Here is a 20,467-nt window from a genome sequence, read left to right as displayed (position 1 = left end):
TTCAAAATTTCCTCACAAAAATCTGCAACAAGCTCGTTAGAGTTTTTCTTTAAAAGTCTTCATCTCCATTCTTCGAGAAAACTAATTGGTTTTCTCTTTGTGTCCATTGACGTTTGCTTCTCAAGACATGATAGAAATACACAAGGCATCCCTACGAATATTTCGATTGGTAGCTTTCAATGTTTCTACTATTCCATTTTTTGCTCAGAAAATTCAAATATTTCAGTTTGGGAGGTTCTAATTCTATATCAAGAGTCAAGACTTTGATTAAGAACAATGAGAGTTAGGGTTGATGTTTGTCGGACACAACACATCTTATTGTTCTTTGTTTTTTTGTTGAGTTTTATATCTTTTGCATTATGCCTGGATGGAGATGATTATAGCAAGACAGGGAACCCTAAAGTTCTTGTTTCCGTTACAAACCTTATATATAGTCGACTTCAGAATCTAAAGAACGTCTTAAAGGCTGACGTTGATCGAGATTTAGGATATTGCATCAAAAATTTGTAAGTATTTTCATAAAATCGGCCAATGAGTTATATTCCCATGTTTTAGCCAATACATATACTTTGTATGTTTTTCTTACAATTAATCTGTTGACAATTCAGGAAGAACGATTGGAATGAAGCATTTAACTTTGATAAAAATCTTGACTTCTTAAGCAATTGTGTCAAAAGAACTGATGGTAAAAACAGAATAAATGGTTATTTTTAGAAATCATTTATCTACTCAAACTCTTGAACATTGAGATATCATGTTCATAACATGCAGGTGACCTCACAATTAGACTATGTACAGCTGCTGAGATAAAGTTCTACTTCAATAGTTTTGTTAGAAGAGATGAAGCAACAACGGTTCATGTAAGGCCTAACATCAACTGCAATTTAGCTAAATGGGTTTCTGGATGTGAGCCAGGATGGAGTTGCAATGCGGATGACGATAAAAAATTTGATCTCAACAATGGAAAAGTTCTTCCCTCTAGAACTCGTAAATGTCAACCCTGTTGTGAGGGTTTCTTTTGTCCACAAGGTCTTGCTTGCATGATACGTAAGAAGACCCACATACATACCTATTATATCATTTTGAGTACCAACAACTTCAACCTAACATATTCATTGTTGTGTTGTTCTCTGACTTATGTAACCAAAGCGTGTCCATTAGGCGCATATTGCCCGCTTGCCAAGCTTAATAAAACAACGGGAATTTGCGAGCCGTAAGTTGTTAGATTAATTTACTAATGAAAAATGATATTAGTCATTAGTGGATGATTAAATGAAGAATTCTATATTGCAGATATAATTACCAGATTCCTCCGGGAAAAGTGAACCATACATGTGGTTCAGCAGATAGTTGGGTTGATGCCGAGAGTAGTGGTGATATGTTTTGTTCTCCAGGTTCATATTGCCCAACAACCATTCGAAAGGTCACTTGTAGTAGTGGGTATTGATTCTTTTATCTCACAACTATTTTCTTACTTTTTAATAATTGTGTCATATGTGAAATAATCATCATTTTTGTTACATGAAGGGTGCAATGTGATGGTTAAAAATAAACATATATTTCCCTTTTTGGTCAACTGATGATTCGTTTATTATATACATAGTTAATGAGTTGATAAAATGTGTTTATGTATTACTCAGGCATTACTGCAGGCAAGGTTCTACTTCACAAAAACGTAAGTTTCTAAACCCAAGAAAAATGTATTGTTTTATCATATATATGATCTTTTAAAATAGTTTGAACATTAATTCTCTTTTTGGTTACCGTTTTAGCATGTTTCAAGCTCGCAACATGTAATCCGAATACCGCAAACCAAAATATTCATGCCTATGGAGCTATCTTAATTGTAAGTTGCTACAGAAGACATTTTTGCTTTAAAATTTGTTGGAAGTTATATTTTCGTTATTGTGTGTGTAGGCATCACTAAGTCTTGTGATGATCATGGTTTATAACTGTTCTGATCAAGTTCTTGCCACTCGAGAGAAAAGGCAAGCAAAATCAAGAGAAGCTGCAGCAAGACACGCAAAAGAAACAACACAAGCTCGAGAAAGGTGGAAAACTGCAAAAGATGTTGCCAAGAACCAAAAGTTGGGATTGTCTGCACAACTATCTCAGACATTTTCTCGCATGAAGTCTGCTAGGAAGGATGCCGCACCAGCTAAAGCTTCTGGAAAGTCAAAAGACAAGAAAAAAGAAGCAAGTAATTTAACCAAGATGATGAAATCAATGGAGGAGAACTCGAGTAACAACGAAGGGTTTAACGTAGGAACTGGTAGTAAGCATGGGAAGAAGCCACAAGCTCCAAAGGGTAAACAACTACATACTCAAAGCCAGATTTTTAAGTATGCATATGGTCAGATTGAGAAGGAGAAAGCTATGGAGCAAAACAATAAAAACTTGACATTCTCTGGAGTCATTTCGATGGCCACTGACACTGATATGAGGACTAGACCTGTTATAGAAGTTGCGTTTAAAGACTTAACTCTTACATTGAAGGGTAAACATAAGCATATATTGAGATCTGTTACGGGAAAGATCATGCCCGGTCGTGTCTCTGCCGTCATGGGTCCATCAGGAGCTGGGAAAACTACATTTCTTTCTGCCTTGGCAGGAAAAACAACTGGATGTACGAGGACTGGTCTTATCCTCATAAATGGTAAAAATGAATCCATAAACTCATACAAGAAGATAACTGGATTTGTTCCACAAGATGATGTTGTGCATGGGAATCTTACCGTCGAGGAGAACCTTCGGTTTAGCGCAAGATGCAGGTAAACCATGGTAAACTTATTTTCATAACTTAGAGGGGATATATACAAAGATTCCAAGTCTTCAAAAAATTTGGTTAAATTATTATTATTACCCTAGTCCATATATAGTGTTTATACTAAAAATATGTTGCATATTGTATATTTTATTTACATGCAGATTAAGTGCTTATATGTCAAAAGCAGACAAAGTGTTGATCATTGAAAGAGTGATTGAAAGCTTAGGACTACAACATGTAAGAGACTCGTTGGTTGGTACGGTAGAGAAAAGAGGAATCTCTGGAGGACAGAGGAAACGAGTGAACGTTGGTGTTGAAATGGTCATGGAACCTTCTCTACTGATATTAGATGAACCCACTACAGGTTTAGATAGTGCATCATCACAGTTACTTCTTAGAGCACTTCGACGTGAAGCACTTGAAGGAGTTAACATATGTATGGTCGTGCATCAACCCAGGTACATTATCTCCACAATGAATTAGTTATGAAAAGAATAGAGTAATTTTAATTTGTGATCTAACAATGTAAACTCAAATAATGCATATGTTTTTCTTCTCTCATCAGTTATACGATGTACAAAATGTTCGATGATATGATAATACTAGCAAAAGGTGGTCTTACCGTGTACCATGGATCTGTCAAAAAAATCGAAGAATATTTTGCTGACATTGGGATCACCGTACCTGATCGTGTCAATCCTCCTGATCATTATATAGATATTCTTGAAGGCATAGTGAAACCAGATGGTGATATAACAGTAGAGCAGCTTCCTGTGAGATGGATGTTACACAATGGTTACCCTGTGCCTCATGATATGTTGAAGCTTTGTGATGGACTCCCTTCATCATCATCTGGATCAGCTCAAGATGAATCCTCTCATAATTCTTTTAGTAATGATCTATGGCAAGATGTGAAAACTAATGTGGAGATCACGAAAGATCAGTTGCAACAAAATTACTCGAACTCTCATGACAATTCTGATCGAGTAACTCCTACAGTAGGTCGACAATATAGATATTTTGTTGGAAGGTATGACTTTTCTAGATTTGATGGAATGAAATTTTGGGGTTGCTAGTTTTCATATGTGTACACTAAAACTTTAGTCTATTTTTATTTCAGGGTTGGCAAACAAAGACTTAGAGAAGCAAGACTACAAGCGTTAGATTTCTTAATATTATTAGTTGCAGGAGCTTGTTTAGGNCAAAAGGTGGTCTTACCGTGTACCATGGATCTGTCAAAAAAATTGAAGAATATTTTGCTGACATCGGGATCACCGTACCTGATCGTGTCAATCCTCCTGATCATTATATAGATATTCTTGAAGGCATAGTGAAACCAGATGGTGATATAACAGTAGAGCAGCTTCCTGTGAGATGGATGTTACACAATGGTTACCCTGTGCCTCATGATATGTTGAAGCTTTGTGATGGACTCCCTTCATCATCATCTGGATCAGCTCAAGATGAATCCTCTCATAATTCTTTTAGTAATGATCTATGGCAAGATGTGAAAACTAATGTGGAGATCACGAAAGATCAGTTGCAACAAAATTACTCGAACTCTCATGACAATTCTGATCGAGTAACTCCTACAGTAGGTCGACAATATAGATATTTTGTTGGAAGGTATGACTTTTCTAGATTTGATGGAATGAAATTTTGGGGTTGCTAGTTTTCATATGTGTACACTAAAACTTTAGTCTATTTTTATTTCAGGGTTGGCAAACAAAGACTTAGAGAAGCAAGACTACAAGCGTTAGATTTCTTAATATTATTAGTTGCAGGAGCTTGTTTAGGAACTCTTGCTAAAGTGAACGACGAGACCATTGATACACTTGGCTACACATATACGATTATAGCCGTCTGTAAGTTTTTTTACGTACACAAATATTGACTTATATATTCATGAGAGTCCGCAACTTTTGGACTGTTAACTAATTAATCTTTTTTTTTTTTTATGTCTTTCTTTCTGTAGCTCTTTTGTGTAAGATCTCAGCGTTGAGATCTTTCTCTGTGGATAAAATACAATATTGGAGAGAAAGTGCCGCTGGAATCAGCAGTTTGGCACATTTTATGGCTAAAGACACAATGGATCATTTGAACACATTTTTGAAACCTTTAGTGTACTTGTCCATGTTCTACTTCTTCAACAACCCGAGATCTAGTTTCGAAGACAACTACATTGTTCTAGTCTGCTTGGTCTACTGCGTTACGGGCATGGCTTATGTATTTGCCATATTGTATAGTGCTAGTGCAGCCCAACTGGTTTGTATCCACTTTCTCATAATCCATATATAATTAGCTACCAAAAACTTTGACTAACAATATGATACATTTTGTGGTTATTGTTCTTGCAGTTGTCCNCTCTTGCTAAAGTGAACGACGAGACCATTGATACACTTGGCTACACATATACGATTATAGCCGTCTGTAAGTTTTTTTACGTACACAAATATTGACTTATATATTCATGAGAGTCCGCAACTTTTGGACTGTTAACTAATTAATCTTTATTTTTTATGTCTTTCTTTCTGTAGCTCTTTTGTGTAAGATCTCAGCGTTGAGATCTTTCTCTGTAGATAAAATACAATATTGGAGAGAAAGTGCCGCTGGAATCAGCAGTTTGGCACATTTTATGGCTAAAGACACAATGGATCATTTGAACACATTTTTGAAACCTTTAGTGTACTTGTCCATGTTCTACTTCTTCGATAACCCGAGATCTAGTTTCGAAGACAACTACATTGTTCTAGTCTGCTTGGTCTACTGCGTTACGGGCATGGCTTATGTATTTGCCATATTGTATAGTGCTAGTGCAGCCCAACTGGTTTGTATCCACTTTCTCATAATCCATATATAATTAGCTACCAAAAACTTTGACTAACAATATGATACATTTTGTGGTTATTGTTCTTGCAGTTGTCCGTGTTAGTACCCGTTGTAATGACTCTCATCGCGAATCAAGATAAAGAAAGCATGGTTCTTAAGTATCTCGGAAGCTTTTGCTACCCCAAATGGACTCTTGAAGCTTTTGTGCTTTCAAACGCTCAAAGGTAGATAAATTTTTATATTTTTCTTCTATCACATTATAATATATGTTAACAAAAAAAATTGATTTTGGATATTTTTGTTGGTTTAGGTACTCTGGAATATGGGTGGTGACGCGATGCAGCTCACNTCTGTAGATAAAATACAATATTGGAGAGAAAGTGCCGCTGGAATCAGCAGTTTGGCACATTTTATGGCTAAAGACACAATGGATCATTTGAACACATTTTTGAAACCTTTAGTGTACTTGTCCATGTTCTACTTCTTCGATAACCCGAGATCTAGTTTCGAAGACAACTACATTGTTCTAGTCTGCTTGGTCTACTGCGTTACGGGCATGGCTTATGTATTTGCCATATTGTATAGTGCTAGTGCAGCCCAACTGGTTTGTATCCACTTTCTCATAATCCATATATAATTAGCTACCAAAAACTTTGACTAACAATATGATACATTTTGTGGTTATTGTTCTTGCAGTTGTCCGTGTTAGTACCCGTTGTAATGACTCTCATCGCGAATCAAGATAAAGAAAGCATGGTTCTTAAGTATCTCGGAAGCTTTTGCTACCCCAAATGGACTCTTGAAGCTTTTGTGCTTTCAAACGCTCAAAGGTAGATAAATTTTTATATTTTTCTTCTATCACATTATAATATATGTTAACAAAAAAAATTGATTTTGGATATTTTTGTTGGTTTAGGTACTCTGGAGTATGGGTGGTGACGCGATGCAGCTCACTGTCACAAAACGGATATGATCTTAGTGATTGGATATTATGTCTCATTGTTCTCATTCTCATGGGACTAATTTGCCGATTCATAGCTTATTTCTGCATGGTTACATTCCAGAAAAAATAAATCTGAAAAAAAAAAAGAAAGAGAAGCGTACATTTTTTTTTGTAGATACAAAATCTTGTAACAAAGTTGTATTTTTGATACATTATTATAATTGAGTATCATAAAGTAGACTTTTAGAAATTCACAATTTCCAATTTCTGAATTTACAAGTTCTACCGTACTTTACTTCGGTTTATCTCAATCTCGATCGATCCGATCCGGTTTGAACCCAAAGAGTTGATTTAATATTTCGGTTCTTGGTTTCTCTTCGAATGTTAGGGTAAATAACCGATCAGCAAAACTAAACATGTAGTTCAGTTGTCGGTTCGGTTTGGTCGACCGACGATAAGTACCCTAATGATTTAGAAGCAAAGACATTACCTAACCTAATAAACAAGAAAACAATTCTCTGGGGCGATCGTCTCTCCGTCGAAACCAAACCATGAGCGAGGAAGATTACGAGGAAGATCTCCCCAGTAAGCTCTCTAGCTCTCTTCCTAAGTAGCAGATCTAGCTAGTTCGATTTATGGAATCTCTAATTCTACTTTAATCCCATATTTTCCTCGTTTCGGTTTTTTTTTTTTTTTTTGTGTGTGAAGCTTGTCATTACGTAAAATCATACGTCTTCTGGGACGTCGAGGATTGCCCAATCCCTGAAGATGTCAGTCTTGATTCGATTTCTTGTAATATCAACTCAGCTCTTGAGAAATTGGGTTATTATTGTGATTGTCTGCTGGAAATCAATGCTTATTGTGAGAAGAGTATTGGCTCAAGTGATGAATTGTACCATGCGGGAATCTACGATATACCCGAAGGTGAATTCCTTTTTACCTAAACACCTCTCTTAATACTCTTTTTTACTTATGTAATCATACTCATCATACATGTATGTTTTTTTTTCCAGGAGATAGACATATTAGGGTTAACTTAATGTTAAATCTAATGCTTCTTACCGCAACGTTCCATACTAAGAACAACCCAAAACTTTTGATGGTGATCTCAAAAAGCCTCCCGAATGACACTGAGTTTGCCAGGGTTGTTGGTGCTTTGCAGTCAAGAGGTATAATAGTTCTCTTGGTACAGCCTCGTGATGAGGCCGCATCTCAACAGCTTTTTCGTACTCCAGAGTCAATATCTAATTTAGTTAGAGTAATAAAGCCGGTTGTGAACCAAACTGCAAGTTTTTACCAAGATTTCTCTGGTATGATCTCTATCTCTCTGTCAAAGTATAAAACCAATATGGTCAATATTGTAGTATATTCATTTTTTTCTTTTTAAAAAAAATATATGTATCTCGTTCTTGCAGTGCCTACCAGATACGTGGATGCGCCTAAGACAGGTGTATTCTGGGACGCCCAGGATTCACCACTACCTAATCATCTTGATCCTGAATCCATTTATCAGAGTATCAAATCAGCACTTGAGGGAAAAGGTTATTTTGGTTACATGTCAATATGGGTTTATGCTGACGAGAAGATAACCTTCTCGAATGAATTACTGGATGAGTATCGCAAGTCTGACATCTACTTCCTTCCCCAAGGTTAATATCTATTAGACGTATTGTATTTCTTTTTTTTTTTTGTCTCTATTATATTTACTAATGTAGCATAAATATGTTATACAGTTCCAGGGGATAAAAATCTGAGATATGATAGGATGTTACATGACATTTTTTTATGGGAAATAGACACACCTGGGGGATATGCTGGTCCATCAAATGTGGTCGTCATCTCCAACAACATCAAGATTCAAGGAGACAATAACTTGAGGAGAAATGGCATGCCAAGAATTGCTGACTTCATCTTTAGTCTTACATGTTTTAATACCAGAGCTTATAATTCTTTCTTAGTACAGCCTGAGCTGCTCACACTCACACCAGAACCCTCAGAATGGCCAGGATACCTATTTGACATAGGTGAGGTTATTGGCTTCTTTAGAGTCGCCCCCAGTCAAACTAAGCGGATGCGGAAGAAACGTAGTAGTAAGAAAAATTTCGCCGTCAAAACCAAGAGTGAGGAAGATTTCTCCAGTAAGCTCTCTCTTCTTGATTTTTTTTTATTTGTTTAAGATTTCATCTTATCGAGATGTAGTAGTTATATTTGTAAATTGTTTACCATGCATACACTTGTCTGTTTTGTGAAGGTGCTTACTCGCACGTATTCTGGGACGTCGACGATTACCCGATCCCCAAAGATATCGCGCCTAATTGTATTTATCGCAACTTGAATTTAGCTCTTAAGAAGATGGGCTATCATGGTACTATGGAATTCAATGCTTTTAGTGAGAAGGAGATCCCCTTACTCTTAGGATTAGATGAAAAATCGATGGATCTCCTAAGTATCATGTTCTCACCCAAATGTGAGTACTGTATATATATTCGTTTACTACTTGCTTATACGTATGTATGTGTGACCTCCTAACATGGATCTCTGCTGATTTATCTTCTTTAGGTTCACCTAAAATAGTGTTATGGGACATTATGTACCTAGTAAATTCTTCTCGTCTGCGATTCAATGTGATGATAATCTCAAAAAGACTCACTACTGATGAGGAGTCCATGAGGGTTCTTTGGGCTTTGAAATCGAGAGGTACTAACGTTCTCTTGGTACAACCTCATGATGAAGCTGAATCAGAAATACCATTTCATTGTCCAGCCTCAATAGCTGACTGTACAAGATTTTTAAATGGAGAAAAGCCTATCGACCGTAAAATTGTTGACTATACTGACAATACTTCTTGTACTAGCTGGGAAACTGACACTGATCCTGAAGAAGAGGTAGACATTTGGGTTTGATGTAAAAGCATTCTCACTTTTATATGCTATTTACTTATTTTTGTATTGAAAACAGAACATTCTGGTTTGATGTTTCTTCTATCTGTACATATCCCTTTCTTTCTTAAAGAATGAAGTCTTTAATTACTCGAATAAGATTACTTTTTTGTGTGGACTTATGCAACTATTACTAGGTTGTACCACGGGTCTATTATTTTTTGATATAAAATATAATTAATTTTTTTTTGATATAAAATGTAGTTGATTATGCATGAGTTCATAACTTAAGATGTGAGAGAAGCACATATTATAATGTTAAGTTAGTATTATTAAAATATGGCACTAATATAATTTATAATGAGCACATCTTGTAATTTTTTGTGATGTTCGTAATTTTTTACCCCGTGGAAATATGGCACTATATAATCCTACATAGCTGCATGTAGGAAAGCATAGAGCTGAGTTTAAGTAATTTTGAAATGTATTTTTAAAATTAAGCGTCGATATAAATGAGATTGTGTACCTGCCACAGCATATTAAGTAGGATTCGAATAAGTGAATCGGTTCTAATTTTACTTAAAACCAGACCCGAAATAGACAAAAAGTGATGGCACAAAAATGTACATCAAATAAAATAAAATAAAATATATATATATATCCGTTTATAAAAATTCAAATCACATAATATGGTAAAAAAAATCTAAATATTTTATTAACTTTATGTATTAAATAGTAATTTAAAAAATTAATATAAGATTAAATAAAAGTGAAAGGAGAATTATATATTAATCTAACATATTGATTTTAATTAGGTGGATATATTTTAGGAAATTAATATTAGCATATAAAAAAATGATAGATGTTTGGTTGTAAGTATTGTAAAAAATTTAGTTGGGACTTGTTCGAATACAAAAATAAGAGAGGATGACACAAAAATGTACTCCAAATTGTTAAGATAGATTAGAAAATAATATAGTCCAAAAATCTATCTACTAAATACGAAAGTATATAATGCAAAACAGTTTCATTTGCATTGTAGTCACGTACAATCTAATTAAATGAAAGCAGCTGTTTTAAAAAAATAATAATAATGCAAAACAGTTTACAAAGTCTTTTGACCACAAACAAATGCTTCACCCAAAAGGTGTCAATGGTACCGGTGTCTTTTGACCACAAACAGTTTCCTTAGAAGTATTTACACTCTTTTTCTTTTTCTTTCAATTTCATCTATTACTTGGGTGTTTTATCAGTTTTGGGCGTGTTCATATATATGGTCTCTCTGTTGTTTCTTTAGAAACCTTCTAAGGAATATTAGAAACCATTCATAATATTGCTTGATAATCTAAGATCCATTTGGTGTTGCAGGCAAAATGTTTGTCTAGCGGGAATTTGGAACATAAATTAGTACGCAACGTTTTGTCTTTTGTGAAAGGTTGGGTTTTATTATGCACTAGCCACACAGATTAGCAAATAACCGTTGGGTTTTATTTCAAAGCATAGTAAGATAAGTGTTGGTTATACACTTCAGCGTGCCCAATTATGGTTAAGGTTTCATAACATTGGCTTATGTAGGTTTTTAATAGTGCGTATGTGTGTGATATGATATGCTTCAATGATGATTCACGTACGATCTTCTTATACTAAATAAAACGGCTCCATATCTAGAAATTCAGATTATTTACTCCACAACTTGGTTATGACTTTAGAGTAGATTTAGCACAAGTAAGTCAACAAGTTCCGAATATAAAACTCTCCATAATCTAGATAGATTTAGTTTATATGGGGTTTAAAGACAATTGATGCTTTCTGATTCTTAAACAGTTGGTTATTTTTGGATGTGTATAACTTAACATGATTCCCATACCATGAGCATCCACCACAATGTTTTTGGAATTGTGGGTTTCTTATCAGATAGATATTAAAATACACTTTCTTTTCAGTATTCCGCCTTGGCAGAGTAAACAGTCCGCTCTATACTCTTTTTGTCTTCGACTTTCGTTTAGCTCAGCACTAATACTCCAGTGCTTTTTTTTTTTGTAAAATAAAAACGGCAAGCAAAATAGTTTATGAAAAAACACTTCCCTGGTCATTATGAGTTTTGCTAGTTCTCCCTTGATTTAAACCTAATATGAATGTTTAAGAAACACATCACTGGTCATCTTCTCATACTTAATTTAAACCTTCAATTAAATACATATTAATTTAAACTCATCATCCATATAAAATAATATTCAACTAGGATAACCCGTGGTACACCACGGACAATTAGTTAGTTTTGTTTATAATAATGTTAGACTTTTACGATATTTAATTTAGTAATAAAATTACATATTTTCCATTCTTAAGCTTTTTTATATTTTAACCTTTGGCACAATTATTCTTAAAATATTATAATTTTTATCAGGATAAAATACTATGAAATATTACTGTATGTATAACGTATAATTAATAATAATAATATTTTATATTTATTTAAGAGAATATTATTATTTTGTATATAATGTATAATTATTTAGTTCAGTTGATTGTTAATTTTTTAGAGAGACATATAATATTTAAGGTATACAGTTGAATAATTGATTTTAAAAAAACATATATAGAAAAAAAATTTGATATTGATAAGGAATTTAAATAGAATTAATTAGTTTCTATATAAAAAAATTGATATAATCAATTTACCATATCTCACTTATTGTTTTTGGTACAATTTTATAGAGACTAAAATTGTAAATAAAAAATTTAAATAACTATAACTAAAAGGGTATAATACAAAATGTACTTCAAAAATGTTAATATAGATGAGAATCATAAGAAAATTATATTAATTTCTTATTTTGATTTCCTTATTTTTATATATAATGTTAATTACTAATTTTAACACATAAAACTTTGTATACTTTAATCACTTTGTAGTATAAATTTCTTTTTTACATGTTTACAATAAATAATAATTTCAATTAAATTGCATATGTTTTTCTTATTAGTTGCACATATTTTCCTTATTAGTTGCATATATTTTCCTATTAAAATTAGTAACTTAATAGACTATTTTCTATTAGAATAGTAATTTAATATTAATTTTTATTTTTATATACTTTTTAAAAAATATTAATTGTAATCTTTTTATCTTAAATACTTTTTAATTTTTCATAAAATTATATCAAACAAAAAGATGAAGCAAATTAAATAAGAGATTAACACCGTTGGCCAAATCCAGCACTGGAATGTTCTCCCGTTATTAGGACATGTGTCGAGACCTGAGTGCCACTTCCTCGTTTACGAGTACATAAAGAACGGGAGTTTGGAAGATATACCGACTGATGTGTTAGCTGGACAGAAAGAGAAGGAGCTAATGAAATACTATTTTCTATAATTTTAACATTACTTTTCATTTTTATATACTTTTCAAAAATGTTAATTGTTATCTTTTTATCTTCAATAGTATTTTTTTAATTTTTTTTAATTTTAAAATAGATTTTTTTCACATGTGTCAAAATAATTACTAATTTTTTTGTAACAAAGCTGTAACAAATTATTTTTGGCTACGGAAAACATGTTATTCTTACATAATTTTTTGTAACTATACAACAAATTTTTACTAGTGATTATTGATATACTTTGAAAACTAAGTTTTGTATCATATAAATGAAAAGATGATTGATTGATGGTTAGAGATGTTAGTTAGTTAAATATAACTTTTTTTGGATTATTTTTGTCAAAATCGCTTAGAATTAAGTCGATTTCTAATAGCATCTGGATCGGTTTATTTTTAAAATTCGATCCGGTTTAATTAAATTCGATCCGGTATAAATTTCGTTTCGGTTCATAAGATAGAGTAGTGTGTTGGAAAGAGAGAGAATAATAGAACAGAACAGTGATGAATTCAGCGTTTCGAAACGTTCACTTGACTGCGTCTCGTTTGATAAACCCTAACCCCTTTTCTTCTTCGATTCTCCATTTCCTTCCTCTCTTCTCCGGCGACGCTGCTCCTCGGCGTTCCAATCCCCTCCGTCATCGAATCGTAGTTTCCCCTTTCTACTCCACTTCACCTTCTTCTTCTTCTTCTTCTTCCTTCCACATTCCTATGGAGGGAGGAGATGATCAGGTGCCTCCTCCACCTGCTTCTCAGTTGCTTGAGAAACAGTTCGAGAGCTTCCGTGTTCAGTTGGAAGAATCTGCAGCTTTGAGGGAGCAGATTCGTGCTGTGGTTATGGAGATTGAGTCCGCTACGAGGCTAATCCAAGCTAATCTTCTTCTCGTTCATCAGTCTCGACCTATTCCTGGTAAATCATTAGCCTTTACACAATTCTTAGCTAAATGTTTGAAATGGCTTCCTGGGTTTAACTTCTCTTTCAAGAGAAGCAACTAAAAGTGAAGAACTTGTGTACTCGTTCTTTAAAAATTTGATTTTTACTTACGAGAATGCTTATGTTTTGTGGATGGATTCAGAGGTTATCGAGAAATCTAAGGAAAAACTCAATGATTTGAAGAAGTTTTACGGCCGGCTTGCTGAGATTCTTCGGGAGTGTCCTGGACAGTACTATAGGTAAATTTTGATAGCCAGATGTAGTAAGTTTTTGTATTTGCAATGCACTTTCTGCAATGGTTTAGTGATTAAAAAGGTTTTGTAATTTAGGTACCATGGAGACTGGAGAAGTGAAACTCAAGCAGTGGTCTCCCAGCTTGCTTTTATGCACTGGCTTGAAACTGGTTCTCTTCTTGTGCATACGGAAGCTGAAGAAAAACTTGGGTGTATGTCTCTTGATCTCAGTTTTACTCTTTTTTTTTTCCTTGCTTCCAATATCATATCATGGCCTAGTTGTTGTACTAAGAACAGAACCTGATTCTTGCTGGTTCTCTCACATACTTTGGAAAAAGTACATAAACTTTGAACCTTTTGCCTGACCTGTCTCAGTTGAAAAATTGAATGAATCAGTCTAGTCTTCTCAATAATCAAATTCAGTTTGCCACTAGTCTCCTTCTTTTCGTAGTTAATTGACTCTCCTATGATTCTTTATCAGTTTGTTGATTTCTCTACCTTGGTCTTACTCATTGTTATTGATTTTATCCTAAGGCTTTGTTTCATCCTGCATTTTATCCTAAGGCTTGATCTTTCACCTCAATTGAGTGATTTGTTGCTGTTTTCCACAAACTCAGTTATTCTCTCTTAGGATGGATGATGATGCTATGGTTGATTTTACATTACTTTGGTGTAGAATAGACAGTTTCCCAAGTGTTGTTTTGTTTAAAATCTGGAATTGTAATTTTTGCCAAAATACTTCTCTTTGATGAAACTAAGCAGAATATTTCTTCTAATTCCACTTCATTGTATTTCAGTGAACAGTCTGGAGTTTGGATTGGAGACTGAAGATTATCTGACTGGTATGTTTCTGAGAAATAACTTTCTAATTCTATAGATCAAATAAGCCCCTGACCATTTTATGAATCACAAGATTACTTATAGTATTTGATCTTCCGCTTTTTCAACATTTTGCAGGAATCTGTTTCATGTCAAACGACTTGGTATGATCAATTTTTCACCCTTAATTCTTACTGTCCATCTTATCCCCTTAGCATCCCACTCGATAGTAAATCATTTATTCGGGTATGATGCAATGTTTGAACAGCCTAGGTACGTGGTTAACCGAGTGACAGCAGGAGACTACGACTGCCCGAGAAAAGTGATGAATTTCTTGACGGATCTTCATGCAGCTTTCCGTATGCTGAATCTCAGGAACGATTTTCTGCGCAAGAAATTCGACAGTACGTCTATATAAACCTCTCTGACTGCTCTTTTCTCCATATGCATTAACGAGTGTGAGATTGTATAACATAAAACATTTTGATCGTATGATTGAACTGTGTGACTGACAGGTATGAAGTATGACCTAAGAAGAGTGGAAGAAGTTTACTATGATGTCAAGATCCGAGGTTTAATATCCGGTGGAGATCTTCCTGGCGTCCAAGGAACCCAAGGCCAACCTTAACAAGTCTATCTATGTTTTTTTAGCTCCAGCAATGAAAACGGCAAGAAGTGTTGTAGTTTCAATCCCTGAAAACGACACGTATTTTTTCTTCTTCTTTTTTTTGTACCTTTTACGTTAACATCTGAATTGTGTGGGCCTATTGAGTAACAAACCAGAAGCCCATGTTTTAATCGTTTAGAATGTTAGTGTATGTGTGTGAATCGAAATGAGAGAGTCACTAAACGGCGTGAAAAGGAATCGCAACTTTTGCCGTTATCCGAGTCAGCAGCAGAGGGACCCTTTTGTGCAATATAACAGTAGATAGATTGATGAACAAACATAACATCTGTCATCGTTGCGGACTTGAAACGCACGTTATATTTAACATTAGACGGTGCCTTTGCCTTACGTGTCATTGTTTTGGATTTCAAAACTAAAATAAAATCTGCTTTTGGAATCCGGGGCAACAAAAACAAATCACATAAAACAAAAAGAAATAATAATATTCTTTAACTCCAAACAGCAGTCGTCGCCAGTCGCCATTAACCTCCTCCGTCAGTCAGTGTGTTGTGTTCCTTCTTCTTCTTCTTCTTCTTCTCCTCTCGAAGTCTCTGTTTGGTACTTTTTTTTTAGAGCTTTGTTTATGTTTCTCTGACATTGTATTTATCCCATATCTACAATGGATGTCTAATGTCTTTTTAAAGTTCAGATTTTTTTTTTTTTTTGTTTGAAATAGATCGTAATGTGTATGTATAATCTCCTTCGATTTTTTTTTTTTTTTTGTAATCTCGGATTGTTCAAAACTCCAGGTGTGTTCGTTTTAAGGAAGATTAAGCGAAGCAAGCAGGTAGATTTTTTATTTTAATTTTGTGGTGTAATGTAACAGATGTAACTCTCTGGCCCACTTTATACTACGTCGTATTTGCATTTGATTTGGTGATCTGTGTAAAAACAATAGTAGTATAGTATACATACGCTTCTCTCTGAAAGTTTTGATTTTTCTTTTTGGGTTTATTTTATTTTATGGAACTATCTATCTTCTTCTGATATCATCCGACACAAGTATATATATTTTGTTTTCTTTTTTTTTATAATCTGTATATTATTTGCCTGACTTTAGAATGTCTGTCCTTTGCTCTTCTCTCAAGTAGATTTATGGAGTCTTATTTTATTTATGCTTTTTTTTTTTCTAGACTACAGAGGCATGTTCAATGTTGACTTGTAAGAATGTATGATGAATGAATCTATTAACTGGGGAACACATGCCTGATTGATTTTTTTTTTTATTTTTTTTTTTTCCAATTTAGAAAATGAGGTCTAGTTTTTGTGAATCTAGCATGTAAGTTAAGATTGGGTTTTATGGGCAACATTGTTGTCTGGTTCTGTTCAATTATTTTGACGTACCTTTTAATTTCTAGTAGTGGACTTGACTTGAATCATTGTGGACCTTTTAGGATGGACAGGACACCCGGTTTTCCTGCTTCTGGATTCAAGTGTGACACTGTGAGATTCTTCTTCTTCACTTGTGTTCCTTTGGTTTTGGTTGTATATTAGGATGAATTTTCCTTATGATTTTTACTTAAATCTTTTTCTTTTTTTATCTTGATAGGTTGATGAGAATGTTTGCCATTCAAACGAGTACAAAATGAGTGACATGAAGCGTTTTCTAATGGAACCTACACATGACAATACCGCGGTAGACAGTTTCTTAGGTCTCGGTATGGAGACTATGGGCTTAAGCTCCACCATGGATGAATTTTCTCATGCATTTGACTTTAGCTTTCTCCCAGATTATGGTAATATTGAGTCAATTGAATGTTTTGTAACATTTTGTAAATCGGAGTATCGTTAATGGCTTAATGCTAGAGTTCTCTTTCACTCTGTTTATAAGGTGGACTAGACTCTTGTACCACTCAAGATGTGGAAGCTGGTTTAAAGTTCCAAGTATGTGTTCTCTCTTTTATAATCTCTAGTCTCTCTATCACATGGTTTCTTTCTTGAACTGAAGTTTCTTATCATCTCCTAGATTCTTGATGGCTTTCTTGATGAAGTTGAGGAAGTGGAAGATATCTACGCATCACATGATCTTTCTTCTACTAGTAACCATATCCTTCCAGGTAAGTTTATGTACGTGATTCTATCATCCTAGTGGATCTCTGTGCAATATATGGTTTATAATCCAATCTTACCTGCAGAAACTGAAGACATGAAGAAAGTATCTGAATTAGAAGATGGTGGCCCCTATGGTAATATAAGCTTCCATTCAGAATCTTATTCTCCTGGAATAAGTGGAAGCACCGGACTTTCAGAGTGGTCAAAAGAAACCGTTCCACATGCTGAATCCCAAAACGTATCCAGAGAAAAACTTAAAGATAGTTTGGATTCAAATGAGTCAGAAGATGACAAGAAACCACTATCCACTTTTATAGGCTCTTGGGCTAAACGAAGCAGGAATCGGAAGAAGAATTTTCCCAACACCGCTTACAGAAGGTAATAGTTCAGTGATTAAAGTCTTATTCTGAATATATAATCACAGACATCAGATTTCCTAGTGAAGCTCTCTCATTTTTAATGTTGCAGATTAGATTCTTCTGGTGAAAGAATGTCTTATGACTTTAGGCCCCGGAAAGGACCTATAAAGAAATACATGCATACTTCAACGGTTTGTCTTACTAGCTCGTTAAGACTACAGAGTTTCCCCATTTTTTTCCTTCTAAATTATGTAAACCAAACCCATTTCATATTGCAGGAGAATACATTTCCTGATGATCAACTAACTTCATCTGAAAGTGAGGATGACATCTCTGTGAGAAAGACATCCAGAACCAGAAGTGACAGGAGAAAGCATCAGAGAATGTGGACTGTTGATGAAGTTATGACGTTGGTTGATGGTATTTCTCACTTTGGTGTTGGAAAATGGACCGATATAAAGAACAACTTCTTTCAATCTGCGACGCACCGCACACCCGTCGATATCAGAGTAATTTACCGTTCACCTTAATATCAAACTCATCAATTAGTAGTGCTTAGTGTCTCAGTTCTTCTACTCCTTGAACCTATGCAGGACAAATGGCGTAATCTACTGAAAGCAAGTTATAATGCTGGAGAGGTTTGTTTTTTCTCTTCTTTTGTCAACAAAAATAAATCATATTATGAGAAATCCTCTGTAACACAACTCTGAAATATACAGGCTGAAGAAAGACGAAAGTCATCGTCTCGCCCTATGCCGAAGGATATTCTACATCGTGTAAGAGAACTTGCATCACGCCATCCATCTCCGTTCTCCAGATCATCGTGTTTGGTTTATGATTCCTCAAGAAGCCAAAGCACTTCAAAGAAGAAGAAGAAGAGAAGTTGATATAGAGAAAGTCTAGAGAAGCTGTAGAGATACTAAACTAAAATCGATTTTTATCTGTCTTGGAAAGTAAAAGTTCTCTTTAGGATATCATCACTATTATCTGCAACATCTAAGTCCTTCCATGTGAAGTTTCTGTTACTGAAACCGAGAACGACTTCGATTCACAAAAGCTTTTGCTTACTTCCTTTATATTCTCCATCCTCCAATGTGAATAAACTAACAAACAGCAGCGACACAATCCAATATTTTTGTCTGAAAATACATGTTCACTCACTCACACACACCTGTTTCTTGCAGTGTCTATGTAACTGTTTTAAGTAGCTTCTCATCTGGGAAAGAGCAGATGGAAAACAAGTAAAAGATTTGAGTGATTAGCTTTAACACTTGATGTATTTGATTAACCTTTAAAAGTTGAGTGTGTACATTGACATCAAATTAGATAGCAAGTCACTTTATTAAAAAAATTCCAATAATATATAACACACATAATATAATACTATTGAAAGGTTTTGGGATGCTAATAATAAAAGTACAAACATGAAACAAATGTCCGAGTCTGAGAGGTCAGTTTCGACATGTTCAATGGCCAAGATAAGATGATGATTAAAAATATATATTTTTTCTATACTCCATGAAAAAGGGAGAAGAAAGAGAAGTATAGAGATAACATCATAAGAGTTGCACATGCACGCAATAAATTCTAAAGTCAGAAGAAGCCAGCTTAGTTCAGAGTGGCAGTCCTTGTTAATTTACTTGACAGACCAAAACCAACTTCAAAACACACACACAACACAAACATAACAGATAGATAGATCTGAGAGAGACATTTTTAGAAGAGAAATGGTGTAAGAATGAGGATCTCTTACTCAATTGAAGGGAACATTTTTGTGAATCCTTAGGGGGATGAATCCTAATCAATGATACTCGTTTCTCTTCTATAATGGACCCTCCAACATTGACACTTCTCCATCTATGTACCCCTCCTAGAGACAATAGGCCTTTCACCATCCCTATCTCAACTTTGTGAACCACATTCATCCCCGCGTACTTTCACTGCACTATCTATGCGCTTTTGGTTGGTAAAAAGTTAAAAGCTCACTTGTTAAAGCTAGGCTACCTAATTATACTGCTAATGCTGATCATACTTAGCTAACATCATCGTAGGTTTCTACATTAGCCCATGTGTAGATAGTTCAAAAAGTCACCTGAGCTAGAGCACTGAGCTGTTTAGAACCAACATAACTCTAGGAAAATTCAAGAGATCTGGAGGCTGAGCATTTTCTGCAGATCAAACTGAAAGTGCCCATGCATGAATCATTAACCAATATCACACTATCTCCAAGAAGATTTAGACCCATCCCTGGACCCTGTTCCTTCAGATCTTATCTCCTCTCTATCTCTGTTCATCTTGTCTTGTGGGGTCTTAATTCCCCGTGAAACTTCAAGAACTCTGACACCAATGTGAACTAGGCAATTTTTTTAATCACATCTAACCATAGAGTATATGTTCGTACAGTTTCAGCAATGCAACTCTATCAACACAAGTAACAGAACCGCACGGTTGAATAAAGTACTGTATCATTTAAAAGTTGCCCATCTCACCCCCTTTGGCTAACTGTCATGTCCCAACATTTATTGGGGACCTCTGATATTTCTACTTCGGCATATATATATAGACTTGTCCTTCACCTTGTACTACTCATCAAAAAACATATTATCTCA

The 20,467-nt window shown here is 34.6% G+C and overlaps 4 protein-coding genes across 6 annotated transcripts; all 4 read left to right on the top strand.

Annotated features, from left to right (window-relative positions):
* On the top strand, nt 1-6,691 carry LOC104785820 (putative white-brown complex homolog protein 30). Of its 2 annotated transcripts, XM_010511104.1 has the most exons (15): nt 1-506; nt 609-685; nt 772-1,047; nt 1,150-1,213; nt 1,294-1,440; nt 1,641-1,675; nt 1,773-1,846; nt 1,918-2,771; nt 2,929-3,225; nt 3,333-3,658; nt 4,225-4,393; nt 4,484-4,632; nt 4,743-5,032; nt 5,687-5,820; nt 6,513-6,691. In XM_010511104.1, the coding sequence occupies exons 1-15, from the start codon at nt 277-279 to the stop codon at nt 6,667-6,669; spliced, it is 3,279 nt and encodes a 1,092-aa protein (XP_010509406.1). In that variant the 5' UTR covers nt 1-276; the 3' UTR covers nt 6,670-6,691. The 2 variants fall into 2 exon arrangements, with proteins under 2 accessions (XP_010509406.1, XP_010509407.1); XM_010511105.1 differs by lacking the exon at nt 4,225-4,393 and having other exon boundaries at nt 3,333-3,797.
* Nucleotides 8,283-9,596, top strand: LOC104788941. The gene is made up of 3 exons (XM_019245514.1): nt 8,283-8,677; nt 8,791-9,006; nt 9,099-9,596. The coding sequence occupies exons 1-3, from the start codon at nt 8,305-8,307 to the stop codon at nt 9,440-9,442; spliced, it is 933 nt and encodes a 310-aa protein (XP_019101059.1). The 5' UTR covers nt 8,283-8,304; the 3' UTR covers nt 9,443-9,596.
* On the top strand, nt 13,282-15,614 carry LOC104785819 (translin-like). The gene is made up of 7 exons (XM_010511103.2): nt 13,282-13,704; nt 13,871-13,967; nt 14,058-14,173; nt 14,759-14,803; nt 14,919-14,944; nt 15,049-15,184; nt 15,296-15,614. The coding sequence occupies exons 1-7, from the start codon at nt 13,299-13,301 to the stop codon at nt 15,406-15,408; spliced, it is 939 nt and encodes a 312-aa protein (XP_010509405.1). The 5' UTR covers nt 13,282-13,298; the 3' UTR covers nt 15,409-15,614.
* On the top strand, nt 15,838-18,927 carry LOC104785817. 2 transcript variants are annotated; one of them, XM_010511102.2, is made up of 11 exons: nt 15,838-16,005; nt 16,197-16,234; nt 16,842-16,890; nt 16,997-17,183; nt 17,279-17,331; nt 17,414-17,504; nt 17,583-17,877; nt 17,968-18,049; nt 18,137-18,367; nt 18,452-18,496; nt 18,578-18,745. In XM_010511102.2, exons 3-11 carry the CDS (start codon nt 16,843-16,845, stop codon nt 18,743-18,745), a joined length of 1,200 nt encoding a protein of 399 aa, XP_010509404.1. In that variant the 5' UTR covers nt 15,838-16,005; nt 16,197-16,234; nt 16,842. The 2 variants fall into 2 exon arrangements, with proteins under 2 accessions (XP_010509404.1, XP_010509403.1); XM_010511101.2 differs by lacking the exon at nt 15,838-16,005 and having other exon boundaries at nt 16,015-16,234; nt 18,578-18,927.

This window comes from Camelina sativa, chromosome 5 (genome assembly GCF_000633955.1).
Source record: "Camelina sativa cultivar DH55 chromosome 5, Cs, whole genome shotgun sequence".
NCBI classification, from domain to species: domain Eukaryota; kingdom Viridiplantae; phylum Streptophyta; class Magnoliopsida; order Brassicales; family Brassicaceae; genus Camelina; species Camelina sativa.
Note: the sequence above shows the minus strand (reverse complement) of the source record. Positions and strands in the feature narration are given on the sequence as shown.